General features: G+C 42.7%; 1 protein-coding gene across 3 annotated transcripts in view; it reads left to right on the top strand.

Annotated features, from left to right (window-relative positions):
- Positions 1-26700, top strand: part of znf462 (zinc finger protein 462) — a 101601-nt gene that overhangs the window by 32222 nt on the left and 42679 nt on the right. For all 3 annotated transcript variants that reach the window (XM_029708529.1, XM_029708530.1, XM_029708527.1), the window contains exons 2-4: positions 4853-5103; positions 7641-12961; positions 13234-13371. In XM_029708529.1, the coding sequence (XP_029564389.1) occupies positions 4884-5103; positions 7641-12961; positions 13234-13371 (5679 nt within the window). In that variant the 5' untranslated portion in view covers positions 4853-4883. The remainder of the gene's footprint in view (positions 1-4852; positions 5104-7640; positions 12962-13233; positions 13372-26700) is intronic.

Here is a 26700-nt window from a genome sequence, read left to right as displayed (position 1 = left end):
TCAAAGCATGCAAACCAGTAAGCAAACACCTCCTCTGATTATTGTTATACAAAATTAACTAGCTATAAAGTCAATCATGAGAAACATTAGCTATTATTTTGACATTGTTCTATACAGGTGTATTTTCAGCAATAGACATATATACCAGTAGATTTGAGTGACAACCTTGGCTAATTGTAAGAGCGTGGTGGAAATAATTCCACTTCATTCCGTTGATGATGAGGCACTGGCTTTCAGTTGGTAGTCTAGTTTTGTTTGCTTCATATTCTTTCTAAAAGCCACGATTAAGGCCGAAACGTCAAGCTTTTAATAGCTGCTTAAATAAAATATTGTTTTTAGTGGTGAGCGAGCGCTGCGCCTTTTACTTTTCAAAAACATAGACAAAGTGACCCGAGAGCTGTTGGGAGCTTCCATCTTTATCTCCCACTCCTTTATCTTCTGTTTGTGCATGAGGCCAACAGAACAGGCTCACTGCTTGGTGACGCAACCACCCCTCTGCTGTTGGGACAATAGAAGCTTTCTACTCCATGACTTCTACTGGCACAAGACTAGAGGTAGGCTATAGTCCCTGTGGGTTACAGTCAAAATCTGGTTTCACGTTAGTCATTTCTAGCCTAAACCTTTTCAAATATGGAATAACAGGAACATTTATTGATTTCTCTCTGATGGTGTGTTGGGCGTCATCTCTCACGGAGAAGAATAGATTTCTGGCGGATTGGAGGCTGTTATTATTACTTGTTTATAAAATGTTGATGTTCTCAATCAATCGAGCATGAATAATTGAGGATCTCTACACGTTCACAATATGTGTCCAATACCCCCAATCCATGTTATCAGATGACTCTGTGTCCCCACTGTGGTCACATAATATAATCTGTGGCCTCCCTCTCCTGTATACTACATGAGATGGTGGACTGGAGCGACCAGCCCGACTAACGGTTAAGGACAAAACCTCTGTACTCTTAATCAGCTTATTGCTGGCTTATTCAAAGGCCCTCTTTCAGACAGAGCAGCTGCTGCCGCCGGGCCGGGCCCAGTTTGAGGAGAGGGTGTGACTGCTGGCAGGCCTCGCCGATGCAGAGAGACCGGTTGGTGATTAACAAATGTCAGTAGACTTTGGAATCTGGGGAGCCGAGTCAGATGGCATTGTCCTCTGTGCTCAGAGGAAGGTCTCCCAGGTGGCCGGGTCATGCTGGCATGCTTTTCCTCTCTTTCTCCCCCCTTTCCTCACCCCTCCTCTCTGGCACTTCAAACCCAAGGCTGCAGATTTTTTTCTTTGCTCTGAAAAGGAAGTCCAGGCATGCTTTGCATTGTTAAACCCCTTGAGGAGCTCAGATGACAATTCCTAAAATGCAAATTTTTTTCTCTTCCTGATTGTTAAAGAAATGGTGTGGTGTCACTCCAAACATCCGACCCTCTCGATTATTTGGGTACAGTCATTTTATAAATCCCAAAGTATAAAAGAGAATGTCCCCAATAAATGAAAGGGCTAAGTCGGGATGGCTGGCAAGTGCGAGGTGGTTTTGCTGAGCTTTGCGTGCCGTACCGAGGCAGGCAGGCTGAAGGACTTGGGTACAGTACATTGGGCAGATGGATTTCTGTCAGCAGCTCTCCAGTCACTGTCTGGGCTGTCTCAGGCCCCATCACAAATTACCCCCTTTTCCTGATTGTAGTGCACTACTTTTGACCAGGGCCCATAGAGGATAAGGTGCCATTTGGGACACAGCCTAACTGTGAGGAGGATCTGATCCACGGGTCCATGTTGTGCAGTGAGAGCACTGGCTGAACACCTAAGCACACATAGCTGGCTGGCTCCTAAAATGGCTGCCCTTGAAGCTCAAAGGATCTGCCGCACAGCTCATTGCCTGACTGTCAAAGCCCTGATAGAGTAGATGAAAGCATTACAAATACCATCCATTAACTTGGTGTGGCTGTCATGGAGTCACTAAACTGACACCAAGAGAAATAGTAGTAGTAGTAATTTTAGGTTGAGGCTGTTTTCTCCTTTCTTTCTTTCTTTTTTACCTCAAAGGATTCTTCTTGATATCCATGTCAAGGAACCTGGCTTTAGAATGCAACTTTGTTCTGTGTTCTGACAAGAGAGCTGCCAACAGATCAGGGATGGGCCTTTCATGGCGCAGTAACCTGACCCTGGACAACAATGGGGAGTAGGCTGTCTTCTCAGGGACACACTGGCAGGCAGCAAGGGTTGTTCCAGTGGACGTAGACTGGTTACTGAACGTCAACTGTTATGGTTTAAGTCCAGAGATCTGCAGCCAAAAAAGAAATGCCTATGATGGGGGTAATACCAAAACAAATTGACATATGACTCAGTTTCTTCCCTTTCTACCAGAGCTCTGTTGGTTTGGCATAGTTGTGGAGGGCTCATTTATGTGTCTTTTCTTTTAGCTCTGCAACAGGTTGTTAACCATGTTTAATCCTTTTTTTAACCTTTGTATGGTGAACATGTACAGGACCAGGCAAAGGGAGAGATTGTGCTGAACTCAAATTTCCATTTAGAGGACACCATTTTGTCCAGAGGTCTGTTGGTTAGCCATAGGTGAGGAAGGCTGATGTCATGTGGCTTTGGAGCTCTGCGACAGGTTGTTATTTAGCAAATGATACCTTCTGTATAGTGAAACTGCTAGGCTACATTTAGAGGACACCATTTTGCCACAGGTGCAGGAGCTTCAAATAGTCAGGAAATACTAGGCCTTATTTTTATTTTGTATTTTTTCACCTTTATTTAACCAGGTAGGCTAGTTGAGAACAAGTTCTCATTTACAGCTGCGACCTGGCCAAGATAAAGCAAAGCAGTGCGACACATACAACAACACAGAGTTACACATGGAATAAACAAACGTACAGTCAATAATACAATAGGAAAAAAAGAGTCTATATACAGTGTGTGCAAATGGTGTGAGGAGGTAAGGCAATAAATAGGCCATAGTAGCGAAGTAGTTACAGTTTAGCAAATGAACACTGGAGTGATAGATGAGCAGATGATGATGTGCAAGTAGAAATACTGGTGTGCAAAAGAGCAGAAAAGTAAATAAAAACAATATGGGGATGAGGTAGGTAGATTGGGTGGGCTATTTACAGATGGGCTATGTACACCTGCAGCGATCGGTTAGCTGCTCGTGGTGAAAGAGGAAATGCTTCTCCTAGGAAGGGAATGCTGGTGGATGGCTATGTAAGATAGGAACACGAGTCAAATAACAGCATTTCTACAATGCAACAGTTTGTAAGCTCTCTACTTTCTATTTTTTCTGAAAAGGAACTGTCTGGTAGTGATTTTATAGGCCATTGCCATAAGGGCTGGTCAAATTTTATAGACATCTTACCAATAAATGACCCTCAGAATGTTATGTTGTGATTTTTCATCGGGCTACGCTTTGCTAGTAGTGTGAAGCATTCATGTCCTTGGCCTAGACAAATGCACAGCACAGATGACCTCTGGGCAAATGGATGGAAAATGTATTAAATATTGCCTCTGCTTCTGCTATCTGCAGAATTAGGCCTAGTGTTTTAGTTAAGCTTAAAGAAAGTGTTAAATCCAATAAAAGAATATTTAAAAAAAATTAAAAGAGAGTGCACATCGCGACATGACCAGTTTAAATGCTGATGAGTTACATTTCAAGGTAATGCCATGTGTCTCTCTGTGTCATCGCACAAAGGGTGGACAAGAGGAGAAAACCATTTGATGAAAAAACTGTCATAACTGCCACATAAACAGACATTTTATGCCCCAGTCACTTTTCACTCTGTCAGTTTTATTCATGCGTTGAAATATGTTTTTTCCTTTTTAAATGACACTGAATATAAACTGAGATGGGTAATTAAGATTGGCCGTCTTTTTTTTGTTTGATGCTCTAAAAACTGGCCAGTTTTATTTTACAAATGTATTTGTTTAACATACTGTACGTACTGCATTTGTTGAAATATATTTTAGAATGGAAAGGTTACCATTTGGATTGTTTGTGGTTGCCACACAAGTTCTGGATTTATGTTTGTTTCACAACAACACTACATCTGTGGCATTGGTTTACATGAAAAACGATCCATTTGAACCAGAAATATGAATGAGGTGGCTATATATCTGGTGGCTATGAGTAAGTACTGGAAGTCAGTTTGACTATCAAGCAATGCCATTGGTTAGTTAGAATGCCAAGGTCAGAGGTGACAGGTCATACCAGCTCGGAAGTGATGTTGACATTATCATCAGTTGTGTGTTTCATCAAGGAACAGAATAGCACTGTAGTCACAAACCTTCCTCTCTCTCTCAGGGGATTCATTCAATCTTATTTGAGAGGGAGCTAGGGCGTGATGCAATCTGAGGGAATTGTTTGTATGTTTGATGTAGATACTGGGATGCAGTCTGATGGGTCTGCATTCTGCATCCCAAATTGCACCCTAGTCCCTATAAAGTGCACTTCTTTTGACCAGAGCACTATGGGCTCTTTTCAAAAGTAGTGCACTACATAGGGAATAGGGTGCCTTTTGGGATGTAGTCTGACGGTGCTGCACTCCAGCTGTGGCTTATCCCAAGGTAATAAAAATGGAACAAATCAACTCAGTAATCCCTCCTCAGCTCGCCATTGTTCTTGGAACCATGGAACAAAAAAAAACGGATCTTCTTCTTAGTATGCAATGCAGTAATGTCAGAGTTGAAGAATCCAGCCTTTTCTCAATCTCTCTGTTACATTTCTATCACAGGTTTTTAGCCTACACCGGTGCCAGGCCTAAAGACTCAGACTTTTGTGTTTCCACCCCTGAGGCCTAAATGGGACATGTTATTGTGTGAGACTGAGACTGAGGCCTCACCCATTCTCTTTTGTCTTTTTCTTACCAGGTTTCCCTGATTTTCCAGGGAGTCCTCAGCGATGGAGGTGCTACAGTGCGATGGCTGTGACTTCCGTGCTGAGTCGTACGACGACCTCAAGACCCACATCCAGGATGTCCACACGGCCTTCCTGCAGCCCACTGATGTTGGAGACGGAGAGGGGGACGGGAGTCCCTGCCAGTCCAGGTCAGACTCTCTGAACTCCCCCAACCATACAGAGGGGGAGGAAGAGCAGAATAAATCTCCACAAACTGAAACGGGTAAGGGAACTGCATCAACGGTGATGTTTATGGAGAAATTATTATGATTAAGGTTATGATTATTATTTTAAAGATAATGTTTGTTATTATTATTTATGATATTGATATAATATGTATAGGCATATGTCTTGTTCTTTGCATACAGTGCCTTCAGAAAGTATTCTTCCCCCTTGACTTATTCCACATTTTTTTGTGTTACAGCCTGATTTCAAAATGGATTAATTAGATTTATTTTCTCACCCATCAACACACAACACCCCATAATGACAAAGTGAAAACATGTTTTTTGACATTTTAGCTAATTTATTGAAAATGAAATACAGAAATATCTCATTTTACATACATTACCAGTCCAACGTTTGGACACACTTACTCATTCCAGGTTTTTCATTATTTTTACTATTTTTGATTTTCTACATACAACTATGAAATAACACATATGGAATCATGTAGTAACCAAAAAAGTGTTATACAAATTCTTCAAAGTAGCCACCCTTTGCCTTGATGACAGCTTTGCACACTCTTGGCATTCTCTAAACCAGCTTCATGAGGTAGTCACCTGGAATGCATTTCAATTAACAGGTGTGCCTTGTTTAAAGTTAATTTGTGGAAGTTCTTTCCATCTTAATGCGTTTGAGCCAATCAGTTGTGTTGTGACAAGGTAGGGGTGGTATACAGAAGATAGCCCTATTTGGTAAAAGACCAAGTCCATAATATGGCAAGAACAGCTCAAATAAGCAAAGTGAAACGACAGTCCATCATTACTTTAAGACATGAAGGTCAGTCAACCATCAAGTGCAATGATTAAACTGGCTCTCATGAGGACCACCACAGGAAAGGAAGACCCAGAGTTACCTCTGCTGCAGTTCATTAGAGTTAACTGCACCTCAGATTGCAGCCCAAATAAATGCTTCACAGAGTTCAAGTACCAGACACATCTCAACATCAACTGTTCAGAGGAGACTGCGTGAATCAGGTCTTCATGGTCGAATTGCTGCAAAGAAACCACTACTAAAGGACACCAATAAGAGGAAGAGACTTGCTTGGGCCAAGAAACATGAGCAATGGGCATTAGACCGGTGGAAATATGTCCTTTCGTCTGATGAGTCCAAATTTGAGATTTTTGGTCTTTGTAAGACGCAGAGTATGTTAACGGATGATCTCCGCATGTGTGGTTCCCACCCTAAAGCATGGAGGAGGAGGTGTGATGGTGCTTTGCTGGTGACACTGTCTGTGATTTATTTAGAATTCATGGCACACTTAACCAGCATGGCTACCACAGAATTCTGCAGTGATACGTCATCGTATCTGGTTTGTGCTTAGTAGAACTATAATTTGTTTTTCAACAGGACAATGACCCAACACACCTCCAGGCTGTGTAAGGGCTATTTGACCAAGAAGGAGAGTGATGGAGTGCTGCATAAGATGACCTGGCCTCCACAATCACTTGACCTCAAACCAAATGAGATGGTTTGGGATGAGTTGAACCACAGAGTGAAGGAAAAGCAGCCAACAAGTGCTCAGCATATGTGGGAACTCCTTCAAGACTGTTGGAAAAGCATTCCTAATGAAGCTGGTTGAGAGAATGCCTAGAGTGTGCAAAGCTGTCATCAAGGCAAAGGGTGGCTACTTTGAATAATCTGAAATATAAAATATTCTTTGATTTGTTTAACACTTTTTTGGTTACTACATGATTCCATGTGTTATTTCATAGTTTTGATGTCCTCACTATTATTCTACAATGTATAAAATATTAAAAATAAAGCAAAATACTTGAATTAGTAGGTGTGTCCAACCTTTTGACTGGTACTGCAAGTATTCACACCCCTGAGTCAATACTTAGTAGTTTTTCAAGATAAAAATGAAACAGAAAGGAGCTAAGCACAGGAAAATCCTAGAGGAAAATCTGGTTCATTCTGCTTTCCACCATACACAGGGAGATTCATTCACATTTTAGCAGGACAATAACCTAAACACAAGGCCAAATCAACAATGGAGTTGCTTACCGAGAAGACAGTGAATGTTCCTGAGTGTCCGAGTCACAGTTTGGACTTAAATCTACCTCAAAATCTATGGCAAGACCTGAAAATGGTTGTCTAGCATTGATTAACATCCAATTTGACAGACCTTGAAGAATTTTGAAAAGAATAATGGGCAAATGTTGTACAATCCAGGTGTGAAAGCTCTTAGAGACTTACCCAGAAAGACTCACAGCTGTAATCTATGCCAAAGGTGCTTCAACAAATTATTGACTGAAGGGTGTGAATTCTTATGTGAATGAAATATTTCTGTAAAATATTTCCAAAAACATGTTTTTACTTTGTCATTATGGGGTATTGTGTGTAGATGGATGAGGAAAAAATCTATTTAACCATTTTGAATTCAGGTTGTAACGCAACAAAATGTGGAATAAGTCTAGGGGTATGAATACATTCTAATATTTACAGTATATTAACATTGAGGAAAGACATTTAAGGAAAGACTGTTTTAACATCTCTTTTTTCCTTTTTTTTCCATTGGCCACCCCTTTGAAACAGACTTTTCAAGTTCGAACCAAATGCCATACAGCAAGTCAGCAAACCATCCCAACAAAACTGCAAACCAGTTATTCCAGTGCAAAATCTGTGTTCGTTACTTCAGATCAAAATCTCTGTTGTCTGAACACACCAAGAAGGTACATGGAACCTCACTAAGTGGCGGGAACTCACCAGCCTCCCATACATCCAAACAGTCCAACTATAACATCGTTATCCATGACAGTCTTGGGAAAGTGTTCTCCTGCCAGTATTGTACATACAAGTCTCCACGCAAAGCCAGGATCCTGAAGCACCAGAAGATGTATCATAAAGGAAATCTGGACCCCCCAGAATCTCTGTCTGAGGCTGTTGATGACCCTGAGGCATTATCGTCTGAGGAACCCAGTGAGGAACTAGCAGAGGATGTGGTAGAGCGTGGTATCCTAGAGTCCATGGTTAAACCTCTGGGGAAGTCAAGGGGAAACCAAGCGCTTCGAAGAGAGTGGTGTGACAACATGATGAAAAAGCACCGCAACATGGTGAAAATTATCTCAACCATCCAGCCGGGTGGAGAAGGAGAAGGAAGCGCAGGCTCATCTAAATCTGATTCCCCCTCCTCCCCCAGAAGCCCTCCTAACTCCAAAATGGTTTTCAAAGACCTGAGTGGCAATGAAGGCTCCTCTGTAGTCAACTCCTCAGTTTTCAAGCTCAACAAGCCTGCCTCTGGGATATCACCCTATCAGTATTCACAGATTCAATCGGTAGCGCCCAACAGCACGGGATCCTCCATTTTGTCTGACAGGTCCACCTTCGTCATGTCCGATGTTTCCAACTGTGCCATGGAGATGGATTTAAGCATGCTTGACGACTCCAGGAGCACCTCTGAGGAAGATGACGAGGAACTGGGTGATGAGGATGATCCCAATTACACCGATCCCTTGTCAACTGGGGATTCTGCCAAGCAGCTTCTGTCCGAAGAAGATAACAAGATGCTGGAGACTAAAGGGATACCATTCAGAAGGTACATGAACAGGTTCCAGTGTCCTTTCTGCTCTTTCCTCACCATGCATCGCAGAAGCATCTCCCGTCACATTGAGAACATACACCTATCTGGGAAGACGACGGTATACAAGTGTGATGAGTGCCCCTTTATCTGCACCAGCCCTCTCAAGTTAGGCACGCACAAGCAAAGTCACTCCTCAGACTGGGACACCATGGACCTGACCAGTGAAAGCCCAGGTCCTCAGAATAACGAGACACCAGAATCAGTGAACGGAGGAAACGTTGCTGCTTCCAAAGTTAATGGGAAAAAGCTAAGTAATGTGGGCAATGATCTAAACCAGCAAAATCCTCACCGCTGTACACTCTGTAGCTTCTCGACAACCACGCTGAAAGGGCTGCGAGTTCACCAGCAACACAAGCACTCCTACTGTGACGACATGCAAGCTGCCAGCTTGGAAGGCTCTACAAATGAGCAGCAGGACTCGGAATTGGAAACATTCTCCAGTTCTCCGAGCCAGGTACAAAAAACACAGACTTCAATTCTAGGACTTGGATCCAAAAAGCACTTAACTGGGAAAACTGCAAGGAAGTCCATCAATGATCTACCTTTGGATCTGTCCCCAGTCAAGAAGAGAACTAGGATTGATGAAATTGCCAACAACCTTCAGAGCAAGATCAGTCAGCAACAGGAGGATCTGGTGATTAATCTGGAAGAAATGGATGATGAAGAGGAAGGAGAGCTCAACATGAATGAAGATGCAGGCAGAGACAAGGAGGAAAACAACAGCGAGAGTAAAAATCATGGCTACGTTTACAACAAGCTTTACGAAGGCCGGGTGGGTAAAAGAAAAAGAACCCTCACGTCAAAGCTAAGAAACATTCCCATCGCAATGACACTCTCTGACGATGAGGACAAGGAGTCTGTTGATCTTAAAGCGGATCTCCAAGACCAGAGCAGCCAAGACAGCCGGGACACTTCTTTCCAGGAGAACCTCGACTATACAGAGGACTCAGGGATGGCACGATTCTATTGCAAGCACTGTGACTACCATAACAAGTCAGCCCGCAGTGTGAGCACCCACTACCAGAGAATGCACCCCTACATTAAGTTTAGCTTTAGATACATCCTCGACCCTGAGGACCAAAGTGCCGTATTTCGTTGTCTGGAGTGCTTCATCGAATACACCAACTTCAACAACCTTCATGAGCACTACATGGATCACCACCCAGAAGCCAGCAATGTGCTGAACTTCAACCAGCCAGATTTGGTGTACATGTGCCGCTTTTGTTCGTACACAAGTCCAAACGTCAGAAGCTTGATGCCCCATTACCAAAGAATGCACCCTGAGGTGAAAATAAACAACGCTATGATCTTCTCGAGTTACGTGGTGGAACAACAGCACAAGGGAGCAGAATCTCAAACGCTGAGAGAAATTTTAAATTCCGGTCCCAAGAGTTTCACATGTAGCTCCTCCACTTCCACACCCAAGTCTTCGTCCAGTCCTGTGCTCAAAAGTGTTGCAAAGACGCAAGATTCAAGCTCTGAGACAGAGGCCCTGAAAGAGGTTGGTAATGTTGTGGTCTATGACTGTGACATATGCTCCTTTGCTAGCCCTAACATGCACTCTGTATTGGTTCACTATCAGAAAAAGCACCCAGAGCAAAAGGCCTCATATTTCCGCATTCAGAAAACCATGAGAGTTACCACAGTCGATAGGCCACAGTCAGCAGGCAACTCTTCTTACAACATCAATATACCAACCCCTGCTAAGTCGCCAAGCGCCGCCATGCCATTTGGTACAGATGAGGAGATATACTACTGTAAACATTGTGTGTACAGCAACCGCTCTGTAGTGGGAGTTCTTGTCCATTATCAAAAGAGACATCCAGAAATAAAGGTGACTGCGAAATACATCAAGCACGCCGCTCCCACCTCTGGGTTGATGAAACTAATGGATGAGCTTCAGATTGCACCCCCAAAGCAGTTTCTCAAACAGTTCAACAACAATGGATTTGATGGGTCCAGCAATTCTCACGCTAGAGTTGTCACAGAGAAAGGAGAAGCAGAGATGCTTTTCTTCTGTCAGCACTGTGACTACGGGAACCGCACTGTAAAAGGAGTGCTTATTCACTACCAGAAGAAGCACAGGGACGCAAAGTCCAATGCTGACCTTGTACGCCGGCACACTGCAGTGGTCCGCAGTCAAAGAGAGCGAGCGCAGATGGGCCAGTCAGGCACTACCGCCTCTGCCATAGCCCCTGCTGCTCCCACCGAGACCGAGGCATCCTCCGGATGTCTTCGCTCACTGAAGTGCAGGCACTGCTCTTATACATCTCCATACGTGTACGCATTGAAGAAGCACCTGAAGAAGGATCATCCTACTGTGAAAGCCACAGCCATGACCATTTTACACTGGGCGTACCAAGATGGCATCCTGGAGGCTGGTTATCACTGTGAGTGGTGCATCTACTCCCATGCGGAACCCAACGGGCTGCTAATGCATTACCAAAGACGCCACCCAGAGCACAATGTTGACTACACGTACATGGCCAGCAAGCTGTGGGCTGGGCCTGATACTACCGCCTCCCAGCCAGGGGGGAACGCTGCGGACAGTAAGCACTACCAATGCAGAGATTGTGCCTTCGAGGCGTGCTCCATCTGGGATATTACCAACCACTACCAAGCTGTCCACCCCTGGGCCGTCAAAGGGGATGAGTCTGTGCTATTGGACATAATCAAAGGTCCAAGATCCCAAGAGAAAGTCCACCCCTCAATGGCTAAAGGACCACCTTTCACTTTTCTTCCAACTGCTCACGATGAAGGACCACTGGATATCCCTACCTCACCTCAAGAGCACCAACACCACCAATACCATCCCAGGCTCTCCCACACAAGCAACTCGATCTCCAACAACCCCTACCAGTGCACTGTATGTCTGTCTGAGTATAACAGCCTACATGGACTTCTGACACACTATGGCAAAAAACACCCAGGCATGAAAGTCAAGGCGGCTGACTTCGCACAAGAAGCTGATATAAATCCAAGTTCGGTTTACAAGTGCCGACACTGTCCATATGTGAATTCACGCATCCATGGAGTTCTTACTCATTACCAGAAGAGGCATCCGTTGGTGAAAGTCACCGCTGAGGACTTTGCGGATGACATCGAGCAGGTTAAAGATATAACTGAAGTGGATGACAAGTGCAAGACCCAAAGACAGGGTTATGGAGCATACAGATGCAAAATGTGTCCGTACACTCATGGAACATTGGAGAAACTGAAAATTCACTATGAAAAATATCACAATCAACCAGCTTCAGATATGTTCAAGCCTTCCCTCGTGCCATATTCCACTGTGAAAGATGAGGTGGTCGCTGAATGCAGTGCCACAAGTGTATCATCAGAGGTACAAGAGGTTAGCGAATTCAAACTTGCTCTCACCCAGTTCCCTATCAACAAAGGAGAGACCCATGCTGTGTTTAGGTGTCAGCTCTGCAAGTACTTCTGCTCAACCAGAAAAGGCATAGCTCGACACTACCGCATCAAGCACAACAACGTCAGAGCTCAACCGGAAGGCAAGAACAACGTCTTCAAGTGTGCTCTCTGTTCATACACCAATCCAATTCGCAAAGGCCTGGCGGCACATTACCAGAAACGTCATGACATTGATGCCTATTACACACATTGCCTGGCAGCCTCCAAGACTTTGACGGAGAAGCCCAGTAAAGTGGTGGTGCCCGTGGCATCGGAGGCTGAAGGGTCGGAGCTGAGCGAGGAGCTACGATTGGCCGTGGAGAGGAGGGAGTGTTCGCTCTGTGCGTTCCAGGCCTTCAGCAGGAAGAGCATAGTTTCACACTACATCAAACGCCATCCAGGAGTCTTCCCCAAGCGGCAACACACCAGCAAGCTCGGACGCTACTTCACTGTGCTCTATGCCAAAGAACCTGAACATGTTGAAGAGGTAACAGAAGTGGTGGAGGTTGAACCGAAGCCCGAACCAGAGGGAGAGGTTGCCGAGTGGCTGCCTTTCAAGTGTTTAAAATGCTTCCAGCTATTCAGCACGGTGAGACTTCTCTCCATGCACTACAATGATCATCACAGTGGCAAGGACCACAAACAGGACTTTGTCATCCACCCCAGCCTCACGGAAGACGGGATGGAGACGGAACTCTATCAGTGTTCCCACTGCGAGTTGAAGTTCCTGGGCCTTCCTCTCCTCAGCACTCACCTGATGAACCATAACGAGGAGTTCCAGAAGAGGGCGATGCGGCAAGAGAGGAGGAAACAGCTCCTTAGCAAGCAGAAGTCGTCCGAGCCACCGGAAACAAAGCCTGAGAAAGTGAGTAGAAAAGTTTACAAAAGGATGGTGATTTATCATCTCAGTAAAATACTAGATGTGGCCATTGTTTTGGACTCAGAGTAGAATGAGACTATGAATAATAACCAAGAGTATATGAAGCATTTTCAGTGTATTGGGCTAACATAGTAATGTTACACATTGATGTTTAAAGTTGTATTGTTAGAAATTAAATCAGTTATAGAGAATATCAGTGGAATGAGTGTAAGGCTGTTAGATTTACCACCTTTTCTTCCCTTTTTCTTTTCTTTTAGCTGGTGAATAATGCTGACAAAGCACCGATCGGCTACAGGTGTAACTTCTGTGTGGAGGTCCACCCTACTCTCAGAGCCATCTGTAACCACCTGAGGAAACACGTCCAGTACGGGGAGGTCAAAGAGGGCCATGTCAAGGTAAGATCAAATAGCCAAGAGTTTGGTAACGCACTGGGGGTCACGCATGCTTTTACAATGTATTATAACCACATCATAATGCATTATACCTTCAGGATTTAACCGGTTAAGCGTAAACTCCGCAATTCTTGGGATTTACGTTATTATTTCATTGAATTGAGTTCGCCTCAGAAGACCCTGAGGTATCAGGTTACATACCCACAACCACTGGAAGCTGGAACCTTGTTGAATTGTTGAATTTGTACCTTTGAAACTACGTCAGATCTTCAACTTAAAATTCATTATCAGAGAATAAACTATAGGCTGGGCAGCATCTCCTACTGGAGGGTTGATCTATCTACAGCTATTCATTTAGTCTCCCTGCTTTGCTTTAATAGTTGACACTGACTATTACCAATGTGCTGTCGTGAGAATGATTATTGAGAGGTCTCTGAATACCTAAACATATTCACTGTTGCTCTCGAAGTCGTTCCAAAGGTAGGTTTAACAGAGAATATTAAATGTGACCATACTTTATAAGTGATATATCATCAATGATACTATTTAGGCCTATGTGCTTTTGCAAAGTCATCAAGAGCTGTTTCAGTTCAACCCAGGGTTCCACAGAAAATAGACAATAAGGTTTTGGCTTCAAGTTAATTATGAATATGTTGGATTCATTGAAAGAATGGGACTAAATCAAATTAACCTTTATTTGGAGTGCATTTAAAGTTTGATTGGATTAGATTTAGTCCTTTTCTTTAACTTTGAGATTTGGTGGAGATGGAGATGTGAATCCAACATGTCAATTATTAAGTTGTAGACAAACTGGATGTTGAATTGTGTTTGGTTGTCTGTGCAACCAAATATCAACATTTGAAGGAGATTGGATAAGTTCTGCTTGGATAGTTCCATCTGTGCCACTGACTTATTCTGGCTTTAATTCCAGTTTGTCAACAAATTAATAGTTTATATGTTGGATTTATGTCCCCATCTCAAACATAAATCTAAGTTAAAGAATAGGTCTGTGGAGATCTTTACAATTGCTATGATAATCTGTGCAGAATCTCGAACAGCACTGATCACTTGCGCTATATACTTGAAATGTAATCTCAACTGCAATCCACGTCATTTGGTTGTGCTATTAGACGAAGCACAGTGATAACACGTTCATCTGTTGTATAAATACACAACATATCTGACATTGTATTCTCATTTGAACTTATAAATAGTTGAAAGCGCAGTGGTAAGTGTGACAACTCAACCAAAAATCAGACATTGTTTTTCCATTGGAATTTGGGTGTGGTTTTAGATGGTTAAAAAGCATAGTGATAACATATTGGAAGTTTAAAACAATTTTGGCTGTCTATTTGAGTGGGTGAATATAGGTTGTAATCTCATTGATCAACACCTCAACCAAATATTACCCAATTATCCACATTGAAATGTTGTGTGCCCAGTGGGATCGTTCTACAACAAACACAAATGGTTTACATCAAGTTAAAAAAAAAAAAAAAAAAATATTTGTAGATGTGAAACATAAACCTTCACAGATGGACAACTTTTAGAGGAGATTAAAGCAGAGATCGTAAAACATTTGTGAGTTTCAGAAGGGGAGGGACACAAGAATGAGTAAAAGCCGGGACCCAAAAATAAGGCTACTTTTCCCTAACCACAAGTTTTATCATCATTTATTACAGTAACAAGGTAGCTAAAATCTTATAGGATGTCATTTGTAAAGTTGATTGTAAATATATGTAGATTATCCCAAAACATAATGTATGTCAGGCCATATTCGCAAGTTTTTCATGAATAGGTTGTTCATAGCATATGAAATCATAATATTTCCATACGATTAATACTATTTACTACATCTTGTGGTTGGAAAAGTGAATACAACAATAAATAAATAATGAGGAACAAAAAAAGGGAAAATCTGAGCTTTCTAGCAGTATACAGCATTACTGGGTACTGCTCATGGCCCTCTCATAAGAATAGTTTTTATTCCGGCATTGGAATCGTCCTGTTATGTCTAACAGCTGGTAAAGTTTTACCCAGTTTTTCATATTTGTTTACACCATTTACTAGTCAATTAAGTTAGTATATTTAGTGTATTTAATTTCCTTTCGCATACAAATCTTGTGCCTAAACAGTGGCAAGAAAAAGTATGTGAACCCTTTGGAAATACCAGGATTTCTGCATAAATTGATCATAAAATTTGATCTGATCTTCATCTAGGTCACAACAATAGACAAACAGTCTGCTTAAACTAATAATACACAAAAAATTCTAATACACAAACAAGTCTTTATTGAACACACCGTGTAAACATTCACAGTGCAGGTTGGGAAAAGTATGTGAACTCTTGGATTTAATAACTGGTTGACCCTCCTCTGGCAGCAATACACTCAACCAAACGTTTTCTGTAGTTGCGGATCAGACCTGCACAATGGTCAGGAGGACTTTTGGACCATTCCTCTTTACAAAACTGTTTCAGTTCAGCAATATTCTTGGAATGTCTGGTGTGAACTGCTCTCTTGAGGTCATGCCACAGCATCTCAATTGGGTTGAGGTCAGGACTCTGACTGGGCCACTCCAGAAGGCATATTTTCTTCTGTTGAAGCCATTCTGTTGTTGATTTACTTCTGTGATTTGGGTCGTTGTCCTGTTGCATCACCCAACTTCTGTTGAGCTTCAATTGGCGCACAGATAGCCTTACATTCTACTGCAAAATGTCTCGATAAACTTGGGAATACATTTTTCCGTTGACGATAGCAAGCTGTCCAGACCCTGAGGCAGCAAAGCAGCCCCAAACCATGATGCTCCCTCCACCATACTTTACAGTTGGGAGGAGGTTTTGTTGTTGGTGTGCTGTGCCTTTTTTTCTCCACACATAGTGTCGTGTGTTCCTTCCTAACAACTCAACTGTAGTTTCATCTGTCCACAGAATATTTTGCCAGTAGCGCTGTGGAACATCAAGTTGCACTTTTGCAAACTTCAGACGTACAGAATATTTTTTGGGGGACCGCAGTGGCTTCTTCCGTGGTGTCCTCCCATGAACACCATTCGTGTTAAGTGTTTTACGTATCGTAGACTCGTCAACAGAGATGTTAGCACGTTCCAGAGATTTCTGTAAGTGTTTAGCTGGCACTCTAGGATTCTTCTTAACCTCATTGAGCGTTCTGCGCTGTGCTCTTGCAGTCATCTTTGCAGGACGGCCACTCCTAGGGAGAGTAGCAACAGTGCTGAACTTTCTCCGTTTATAGACAATTTGTCTTACTGTGGACTGATGAACATCAAGGCTTTTAGAGATACTTTTTTAACCCATTCCTGCTTCATGTAAGTCAACAATTCTTAATCTTAGGTCTTCTGAGATCTCTTTTGTCCGATGCATGGTTCGCATCAGGCAATGCTTCTTGTGAATAGCAAACTCAAATTTTGTGAGTGTTTTTTGTAGGGCAAGGCAGCTCTAACCAACATCTCCAATCTCATCTCATGGATTGGACTCAATTAGCTTTTGGAAAAGTCATTAGCCTAGGGGTTCACATACTTTTTTCGACCTAAACTGTGATTGTCTAAATGATGTATTCAATATAGACAAGAAAAATACAATAATTTGTGTGTTATTAGTTTAAGCACACATGTTTGTCTATTGTTGTGACTTGATGACCAATTTATGCAGAAATCTAGGTAATTCCAAAGAGTTCACATACGTTTTCTTGCCACTGTAAATGTTAATGATTTATATGCATATTATTCATGTGCATGCATTCAGATTGTTAATTACTTTCTTACAAATAGAATGATGATGTATTATTATGTTTTTTTCATCCCATAACTCATTTTAGCAGGAAATAGAATTGTAAATTATTTCAGCTGTAACTGAAAGGTTACTTCTGAAGCTGCTTTGAAAATAATATAATTTCCCTACAACTTCTGTCTAAAATCCACTCCCAACTGTCTCCCAACTCTTTAGTACAGAGTCCGACTTGACTTTTGACTCTCAGACCTAAGAGGCCCCCACACTGCCGAAGTGTTTTATACGGATGGCAGGGTTCTGTTTCCAGTTTTTTTTTTATTGCAATGGAGACCCCTGGGTAGACAGTCTGTCAACTTCCCCTGGAGAAAACAAGCGAGGTAGTCCCTCCTGACCGTTGCAGGCAGGCAAGGGGAAAAGAGGCCATCACATTGAGGGCAGCGGGTAACCGTTTCAACATTAGTATTCCGATGAGGTTGCCAGGGACTTGGCAAAGGGACGGCAGGCCTGAGGATTTAACGCCTCACCCAAGACAGAAGCCAAATTAAGGCCTTGTTGGTTCTGCAGACCAGGGCCAGGCCAGTCCAGGCAGTTGTATACTGAATACAGAAGATGGCATGTCTGAAGTCCTTTTCAGAATACTCTAAAATCTCAGGTTATAAAATAACGTGGGAAAAAACAAAATAATGGCAATAGGAAAAATAAAAAGAATAACTCACAATCTACAGCAATCCTTTGTGGATTATTAAAAATGTCATATTTAGGATGCTTAATAAGTGTCAACAAACAACAAATATATAAAGATAACGTTATTCCATTACTCAACAATATGAAAGCCTGAGGGTGGTTTTAACCTTCCAGACTTGGAAGTGTATCAACTCACTACCCAAGGCTTTTACTTGAGACATATAGTTAAATGCACTAAAGAGGAACAATGGGTACATATTGAAGATGATCATGCTCATCCCCAGAATCTGTTTGTGTCTATTTTCGAAGGATAAAGCTAAAAACATGAACAACTTCATAGTTAAGAACACTTTAACAATATAGAAGAAGATTTCACATATTCTACAAGAACCAATATCACTCTCTAAAAACACAACCTGGATATCTAAAGACATAGAAACCATAAACGACTTGGTAACATGAAATACACGCATTTCCATTACAGAATGAAAAAGTAATTTTGGACTGACCAACGTAGATCATTTGAAATACATATCACAAAAGTTACATATTACACAATTTCGATTTGAAATATTTTGATCATCAGAGCAACCCATGAGGGAATCTTATTTGAGTCAGAAAGGGATGTTCATATGATAGGTACGATGTACAAATCTTGCAGAGAGCATATCCAACTGACAATCTCTTAATAAAAGAAAGCTATATACAAGGAGTACCAGTATCGACTCAATGTACAGGGGTACGAGGTAGTTGAGGTAATTGAGGTTATACAGTATGTATATGTAGGTAGACATGAAAGAAACTAGGCAATCAGGATATATAGTAAACAGAGTAGCAGCATCAATAGAGTGCCTACGGAAAGTATTCAGACCTCTTGACCTTTTCCACATGTATGTATGAAATTGTTTTTTTCCCTCATCAATCCACACACAATACCCCATAATGACAAAGCACATTTTTGCAGATGTATTAAAAATAAAAAACTGAAATATTACATTTACATAAGTATTCAGACCCTTTACCTGGTACTTTGTTGAAGCACCTTTGGCAGCGATTACAACCTTGATTCTTCTTGGGTATGACGCTACAAGCTTGGCACACCTGTATTTGGGGAGTTTCCCCCATTCTTCTCTGCAGATCCTCTCAAGCTCTGTCAGGTTGGATGGGGAGCGTCGCTGCACAGTTATTTTCAGGTCTCTCCAGAGATGTTTGATCGGGTTCAAGTCCGGGCTCTGGCTTGGCCACTCAAGGACATTCAGAGACTTGTCCCGAAGCCACTCCTGCGTTGTCTTGGCTGTGTGCTTAGGGTTATGTCCTGTCGGAAGGTGTACCCTTCCCCAGATCTGCGCCTCGACATAATTCTGTCTCGGAGCTCTACAGACAATTCCTTCAACCTCATGGCTTGGTTTTTTGCTCTGACATGCACTGTCAACCGTGGGACCTTATATAGACAGGTGTGGAAAAAGTCAACTGGTCTGAACACTTACCGAAGGCACTGTATGTGAAGAGTGTTAAAGTGTGTCTATGTGTGAGTATGTGGCATCAATATGCAGGTGTGTGTGTGTGTGTGTGTGTGTGTGTGTGTGTGTGTGTGTGTGTGTGTGTGTGTGTGTGTGTGTGTGTGTGTGTGTGTGTGTGTGTGTGTGTGTGTGTGTGTGTGTGTGTTGGAGTGTCAGTGTCAGTGCAGTATGTGTGAGTGCATGGGTATAGAGTGTGAGTGTGCGTAGAGCCAGTGCAAGAATATCAGTGCAAAATAAATTTGATGAAAAGATAAATAATTAAGGGGGTCAATGTAAATTGTCCTGGTAGCCATTTGATTAACTCTTCAGCAGTCTTATGGCCTCGGGGGAGAAGCTGTTCAGGTACCTTTTGGTTCACCGCCTGGTATAGTGGTCCTTGATGGCAGGGAGTTCTGCCCCAGTGATGTACTGGGCCGTACTCACTACACTCTGTAGCGCCTTGCGGTCGGATCCCGAGCAGTTGCCATACCAAGCGGTGATACAGCCAGTCATGATGCTCTCATTAATGCAGCTGTATAACTTTTTGAGGATTTGAGGGCCTATGCCAAATCTTTTCAGCCTCTTGAAGTGGAAGAAGCATCGTCATGGTCTCTTCACGATTGTGTTGGTGTGTTTGGACCATGATAGGTCCTTAAGCTCTCGACCTGCTCCACTACAGCCCCGTCAGTGTGAATGGTGGCGTGTTTGGCCCTCCGTTTCTTGTATTCCACGATAAGCTCCTTTGTGTTGTGCACGTTCAGGGAGAGGTTGTTGTCCTGGCACCACACTGCCAGGTCTGTGATCTCCTCCCTATAGGCTGTCTCCTCATCGTCGTTGATCAGACGTACCACCGTCATGTCGTCTGCAAACTTAATGATGGTGTTGGAGTCGTGCGCGGGTTCCAGTTGCAGAGTGAGCTGCTCATACCCAGGGTCCTTAGTTTAGTGATAAGCTTGGAGGGCACTCTGGTGTTGAATGCTGAGCTGTAGTCAATGAAAAGCATTTTCACGTAGGTTCCTTTTGTCCAGGTGGAAAGGGCAGTGTGGAGGTCAATAGAGATTGCGTCATCCGTGGATCTGTTGGGGTGGTATGCGAATTGGAGTGGGTTGAGTGGTTCTGAGACGATGGTGTTGATGTGAGCTATGATCAGCCTTTCAAAGCATTTCATGGCTACAGATGTGAGTGATACAAGGCGGTAGTCATTTAATCAGGTAACCTTAACATTTTCGGGCACAGGACTATGCTGGTTTGCTTGAAACGTAGCTATTACAGACTGGGTCAGGGAGAGGTTGAAAATGTCAGTGAGGACACTTGCCAGCTGGTCAGCGCATGCTCTGAGTGCACGTCCTGGTAATCCATCTGGCCCTGTGGCCTTGTGAATGTTGACCTGTTTAAAGGTCTTACTCACATCGGCTACGGAGGGCGTGATCGTACAATCGTCTGGAACAGCAGGTGCTCTCACGAATGGTTCAGTGTTGCTTGCCTCGACGCGAGCATAGAAGGCATTTAGCTCGTCTCGTAGGATGGTCACTGAGTAGCTCTCGGGCCAGGTTGCCCTTTGTAATCTGTTATAGTTTGCAAACCCTGCCGCGTCCGACGAGCTTCAGAGCCGGTGTAGTAGGATTCGATTTTAGTCCTGTATTGACACTTTGCCTGTTTGATGGTTCGTCCGAGGGCGTACTGAGATTTCTTATAAGGGTCTGGATTAGTGTCCCGTTTCTTGAAAGTGGCAGCTCTAGCCTTTCGCTCAGTGCAGATGTTTCCTGTAATCCATGGCTTGTGTTTGGGATATGTACGTACGGTCACTGTGGGGATGACGTCATCGATGCACTTATTAATGAAGCCGGTGACTGCTGTGGTAAACTCCTCAATGCCATCTTATGAATCCTGGAACATATTCCAGTTTGTGCTGGCGAAACAGTCCTGTAGCTTAGCATCCGCTTCATCAGACCACTTCTGTATTGAGCGTGTCACTAGTACTTCCTGTTTGAGTTTTTGCTTGTAAGCTAGAATCAGGAGGATATTGTTATGGTCAGATTTGCCAAATGGAGAGCGAAAGAGAGCTTTGTATGTATCTCTGTGTTTGGAGTAAAAGTGATCTAGAGTTTTTTACCTTTAGTTGCACAGGTGACATACTGTTAGAAATGAGGTAAAATAGATTTCAGTTTTCCTGCATTAAAATCACTGGCCACTAAGAGCACAGCCTCTCGATGAGCAATTTCTTCTTCTAAAATGGATTAAATGAATGTTTTTCCTCATCAATCTACACACCATACCCCATAATGACAAAGTGAAAATAGGTTTCTAGAAATGTTTGCAACTGTATAATTTTTTTTAAACAGAAATAAGTTATTTACATAAGTATTCAGACCCTTTGCTATGAGACTCAAAATTGAGCTTAGGTGTATCCTGTTTCCATTGATCATCCTTGAGATGTTTCTACAACCTGATTGGAGTCCACCTGTGGTAAATTCAATTGATTGGACATGATTTAGAAAGGCACACACCCGTCTATATAAGGTCCCACAGTTGACAGTGCATGTCAGAGCAAAAACTAAGCCATGAATTTTCCGTAGAGCTCCAAGACAGGATTGTGTTGAGACACAGATCTGGGGAGGGGCACCAAATAATATCTGCAGTATTGAAGGTCCCCAAGAACACAGTGGCCTTCATCATTCTTAAATACAAGAAGTTTGGAACCACCAAGACGCTTCCTAGAGCTGGCCGCCCAACCAAACTGAGCAATCGGGGGAGAAGGGCTTTGGTCAGGGAGGTGACCAAGAACACGATGGTCACTCCAGAGTTCTTCTGTGGAGATGGGAGAACCTTCCAGAAGGACAACCATCTCTGCAGCACTCCACCAATCAGGCCTTTATGGTAGAGTGGCCAGAAGGAAGCCACTCCTCAGTAAAAGGCACATGACAGCCCGCTTGGAATTTGCCAAAGGGCACCTAAAGACTCTCAGACCATGAGAAACAAGATTCTCTGGTCTGATGAAACCAAGACTCAACTCTTTGGCCTGAATGCCAAGCGTCAAATCTGGAGGAAACTGGCACCATCCCTACGGTGAAGCATGCTGCATCATGCTGTGGGGATGGTTTTCAGCGGCAGGGACAGGGATACTAGTCAGGATAGAGGGAAAGATGAACGGAGCAAAGTACAGAGAGATTCTTGATGAAAACCTGCTCCAGAGCGCTCATGACCTCAGACTGGGGCGAAGGTTCACTTTCCAACAGGACAACAATCCTAAGCACACAGCCAAAACAATGCAGGAGTGGCTTCGGGACAAGTCTCTGAATGTCCTTGAGTGGCCCAGCCAGAGCCCGGACTTGAACCTGATCAAACATCTCTGGAGAGACCTGAAAATAGCTGTGCATTGATGCTCCCCATCCAACCTGACAGAGCTTGAGAAGATCTGCAGAGAAGAATGTGAGAAACTCCCCAAATACAGGTGTGCCAAGCTTGTAGCGTCATACCCAAGAATACTTGAAGCTGTAATCTCTGCCAAAGGTGCTTCAACAAAGTACTGAGTAAAGGGTCTGAACACTCATGTAAATGTGATATTTCAGTTGTATTTTTTAAAGAAATTAGCAAAAATTTCTACAAATCTGTTTTTGCTTTGTCAGTATGGGATATTGTGTGTAGATTGATGAGGGGAAAAAACGATTTAATCAATTTTAGAATAAGGCTGTAACGTAACAAAATGTGTAAAAAGTCAAGGGGTGTGAATGCTTTCCGAATGCACTGTTTATTATCCATGTACTTGTTCAGCCATGACTCCGAGAAGCACATTAGTTCTTAATGTCCCGTTGATAGGGTAGTCGCGAACAGAGCTCATCCAGTCTATTCAACAGTGACTGACCATTCGCCAATAGAACAGGGGTAGAGGCGTTTTTTTCACTCACCGCCGTAGTCTCATCAAGGTGCCCGCGCTGGCCTCTATAGCACCGTCTTCCCCTTCTACGAGTGTGGGCCTGGTCCGAGATGATAATCAATATGTCTTTCTCCTCCGACTCATTGAAGTTGGGAACAATTTCCAAATGCCTGAAGGTACCACATTCATCTGTACAAACAATAGTACGCAAGTATAAACACCATAGGACCACGCAGCCGTCATACCGCCCAGGAAGGAGACGCATTCTGTCTACTTGAGATGAACGTACTTTGGTGCGAAAAGTGCACATCAATCCCAGAACAACAGCAAAGAACCTTGTGAAGGTGCTGGAGGAAACAGGTACAAAAGTATCTATATCCACAGTAAAACGAGTCCTTTATCGACATAACCTGAAAGGCCGCTCAGCAAGGAAGAAGCCACTGCTCCAAAACCGCCATAAAAAAGCCAGACTACGGTTTGCAACTGCACATGGGGACAAAGATCGTACTTTTTGGAGATATGTTATGTTTGGAGGAAAAAGGGGGAGGCTTGCAAGCCGAAGAACACCATCCCAACAGCGAAGCACGGGGGTGGCAGCATCATGTTGTGGGGGTGCTTTGCTGCGGAGGGACTGGTGCACTTCACAAAATAGATGGCATCATGAGGGAGGAAAATTATGTGGATATATTGAAGCAACATCTCAAGACATCAGTCAGGAAGTTAAAGCTTGGTCGCAAATGGGTCTTCCAAATGGACAATGACCCCAAGCATACTTCCAAAGTTGTGGCAAAATGGCTTAAGGACAACAAAGTCAAGGTATTGGAGTGGCAATCACAAAGCCTTGACCTCAATCCCATAGAAAACTTGTGGGCGGAACTGAAAAAGCGTGTGCGAGCAAGGAGGTCTACAAACCTGACTCAGTTACACCAGCTCTGTCAGGAGGAATGGGCCAAAATTCACCCAACTTATTGTGGGAAGCTTGTGGAAGGCTACCCGAAATGCAAGACCCAAGTTAAACAATTTAAAGGCAATGCTACCAAATACTAATTGAGGGTATGTAAACTTCTGACCCACTGGGATTGTGATGAAAGAAATAAAAGATAAAATAAATAATTCTCTCTACAATCATTCTGACATTTCACATTCTTAAAATAAAGTGGTTATCCTGACTGACCTAAGACAGGGAATTGTTACTAGGATTAAATGTCAGGAATTGTGAATAACTGAGTTTACATGTATTTGGCTAAGATGTATGTAAACTTCCGACTTCAACTGTATGTATTACAGGCCATCGTAGGCTTCTAAATAAACTTTCCAGTGGCACACTGACTTACCGGTGATGGCCGATGCGCTCCTCATGGCAATGTCCTAGCTCAAGATAAGCTACTTTGGAAAAACAATTCGCTGTTCGCTTAAAGTTGGGAATACATTTTTATATTGCTTCTACAGACAGATTAGTCTTCTCTTTTCAACAATAGGCATTTGCTTTCCAAACTGTACATTCTTCCCACAATTGTATTTTGAAGTTTGCTATAGGCAAAATTACAGCCGCAACTGACTATAGAAATATAATCCATAGATGGCAGTTTACAGTCAATTCAGGACTGGAATCCATTGTTAGTTTATCCATGATTTTAACAGTCAAATCGCCAGAGTAAGAGGTTCTCAAACCCTTCTATGTGCTATATGTCTATGGCCACAAAGCAACAAGCTCCTCCGCGTGCTGCCTAGGGCTGTGGCGGTAATGACATTTTGTCAGACGGTTATTGTCATGCAAAAAGTGTGCCGGTCTCACTGTAATTGACCGTTACTAAACATAAACACGTTTAGCGTCTCCTTGCATACAAGCCACTTATGCGCACCTTTGGAATGTCTACGTAAAAAAAAGTTTAATAAATCAATTTAATATACACCATCACAATAAATCCATTATTTATTTTAGGCAGGTCTAAAGAAACATTATGATAGGAAGACATTTTATTTCAGAAGAACAGAATATGAGATGGCCTACTGTATGTTATCTGGCTATGTGCCATGCCATTGGCTGTATATCATAGATCCCTCTGGAAATTTCATTACACACACCTGTCCCCTATTCCCACGGATTAGTACTTGTATAAGTGTGCCCTTTGGTTTCCATTGGGCGGTCGATTATTGTTACTATGTCCGTTGGTGCGTGTGAGTACCTGTGCTGTGTGTTTTGGCTTTCGTGCCATTGTGGATTGCGCAAATGATTACGGGTCTCGTCCCGTGTGTTAATCATTGTGCACGTGTGTTATTTATTCAAGGTACCCCTCGCTCTTTTGTTTTGGGTTTCTACCCTGTGCTTTGCTAGGTGTTTGTTTGGTCTTTTTCCCCGTGCCTTTACACGGCACGCCGCAATTTGGGCTTAATAAAAAAAAATATTACTAATTCCTGAGCATTTCTCCCGAATCTCTTCATACCAACATGACACTGTAGGCTTGTTCATTTAAAAAAAAAAATTAATCACCTTTATTTAACCAGGTAGGCTAGTTGAGAACAAGTTCTCATTTGCAACTGCGACCTTGCCAAGATAAAGCAAAGCAGTTCGACATATACAGTCAATAATACAGTAGAAAAAGTCTATATACAGTATGTACAAATGAGGTAGGATAAGGGAGGTAAGGCAATAAATAGGCCATGGTGGTGAAGTAATTACAATATAGCAATTAAACACTGGAATGGTAGATGTGCAGAAGATGAATGTGCAAGTAGAGATACTGGGGTGCAAAGGAGCAAGATAAATAAATAAATACAGTATGGGGATGAGGTAGTTGGATGGGCTATTTACAGATGGGCTATGTACAGGTGCAGTGATCTGTGAGCTGCTGTGACAGCTGGTGCTTAAAGCTAGTGAGGGAGATATGAGTCTCCATCATCAGTGATTTTTGCAGTTTATTCCAGTCATTGGCAGCAGAGACCTGGAAGGAAAGGCAGCCAAAGGAAGAATTGGCTTTTGGGGTGACCAGTGAGATATACCTGCTGGAGCGCATGCTACGGGTGGGTGCTGCTATGGTGAACAGTGAGCTGAGATAAGGATAAGATCATTTAGTAGAGAAGATATGCTTATAAGTCCCATGCCATTATTTTATATTATATGATTTTATAGTAATAACAATATAATTGATCTTAGCTGAATAAAATATATGTTTCCCATTTGGAGCGAGTGCATATATGAAGTGGCTATATTGAGCGTAAAAGTGATCATTTGAATAAGTTCCTATATGCTAGATTTAGAGTTATTTGGCAACTTTAGTTGTGAATGATACAAACCTTAGAATGTCTTAGAAATCAAAACAAATATGGGCTGCATGATACAACAATAGGCTATTGATGATTTGAGAAAGTAGCAAAAAAAGCTTGCACTATGTTCCTTGCTTCAGGCTGCACACTCTCATCAAGTGATCATATTTTTACTATTCTCAATTTAATCTTGTCTTTATTAATATGTAAAATGTGTTCAAAAGACATGTCATCCATATGCACTCAAATAGTGAATGGTTGCTACTTTC

Source organism: Salmo trutta, chromosome 23, assembly GCF_901001165.1.
Source record: "Salmo trutta chromosome 23, fSalTru1.1, whole genome shotgun sequence".
NCBI lineage: Eukaryota > Metazoa > Chordata > Actinopteri > Salmoniformes > Salmonidae > Salmo > Salmo trutta.
This window is presented reverse-complemented; position numbering and strand designations above follow the sequence as displayed.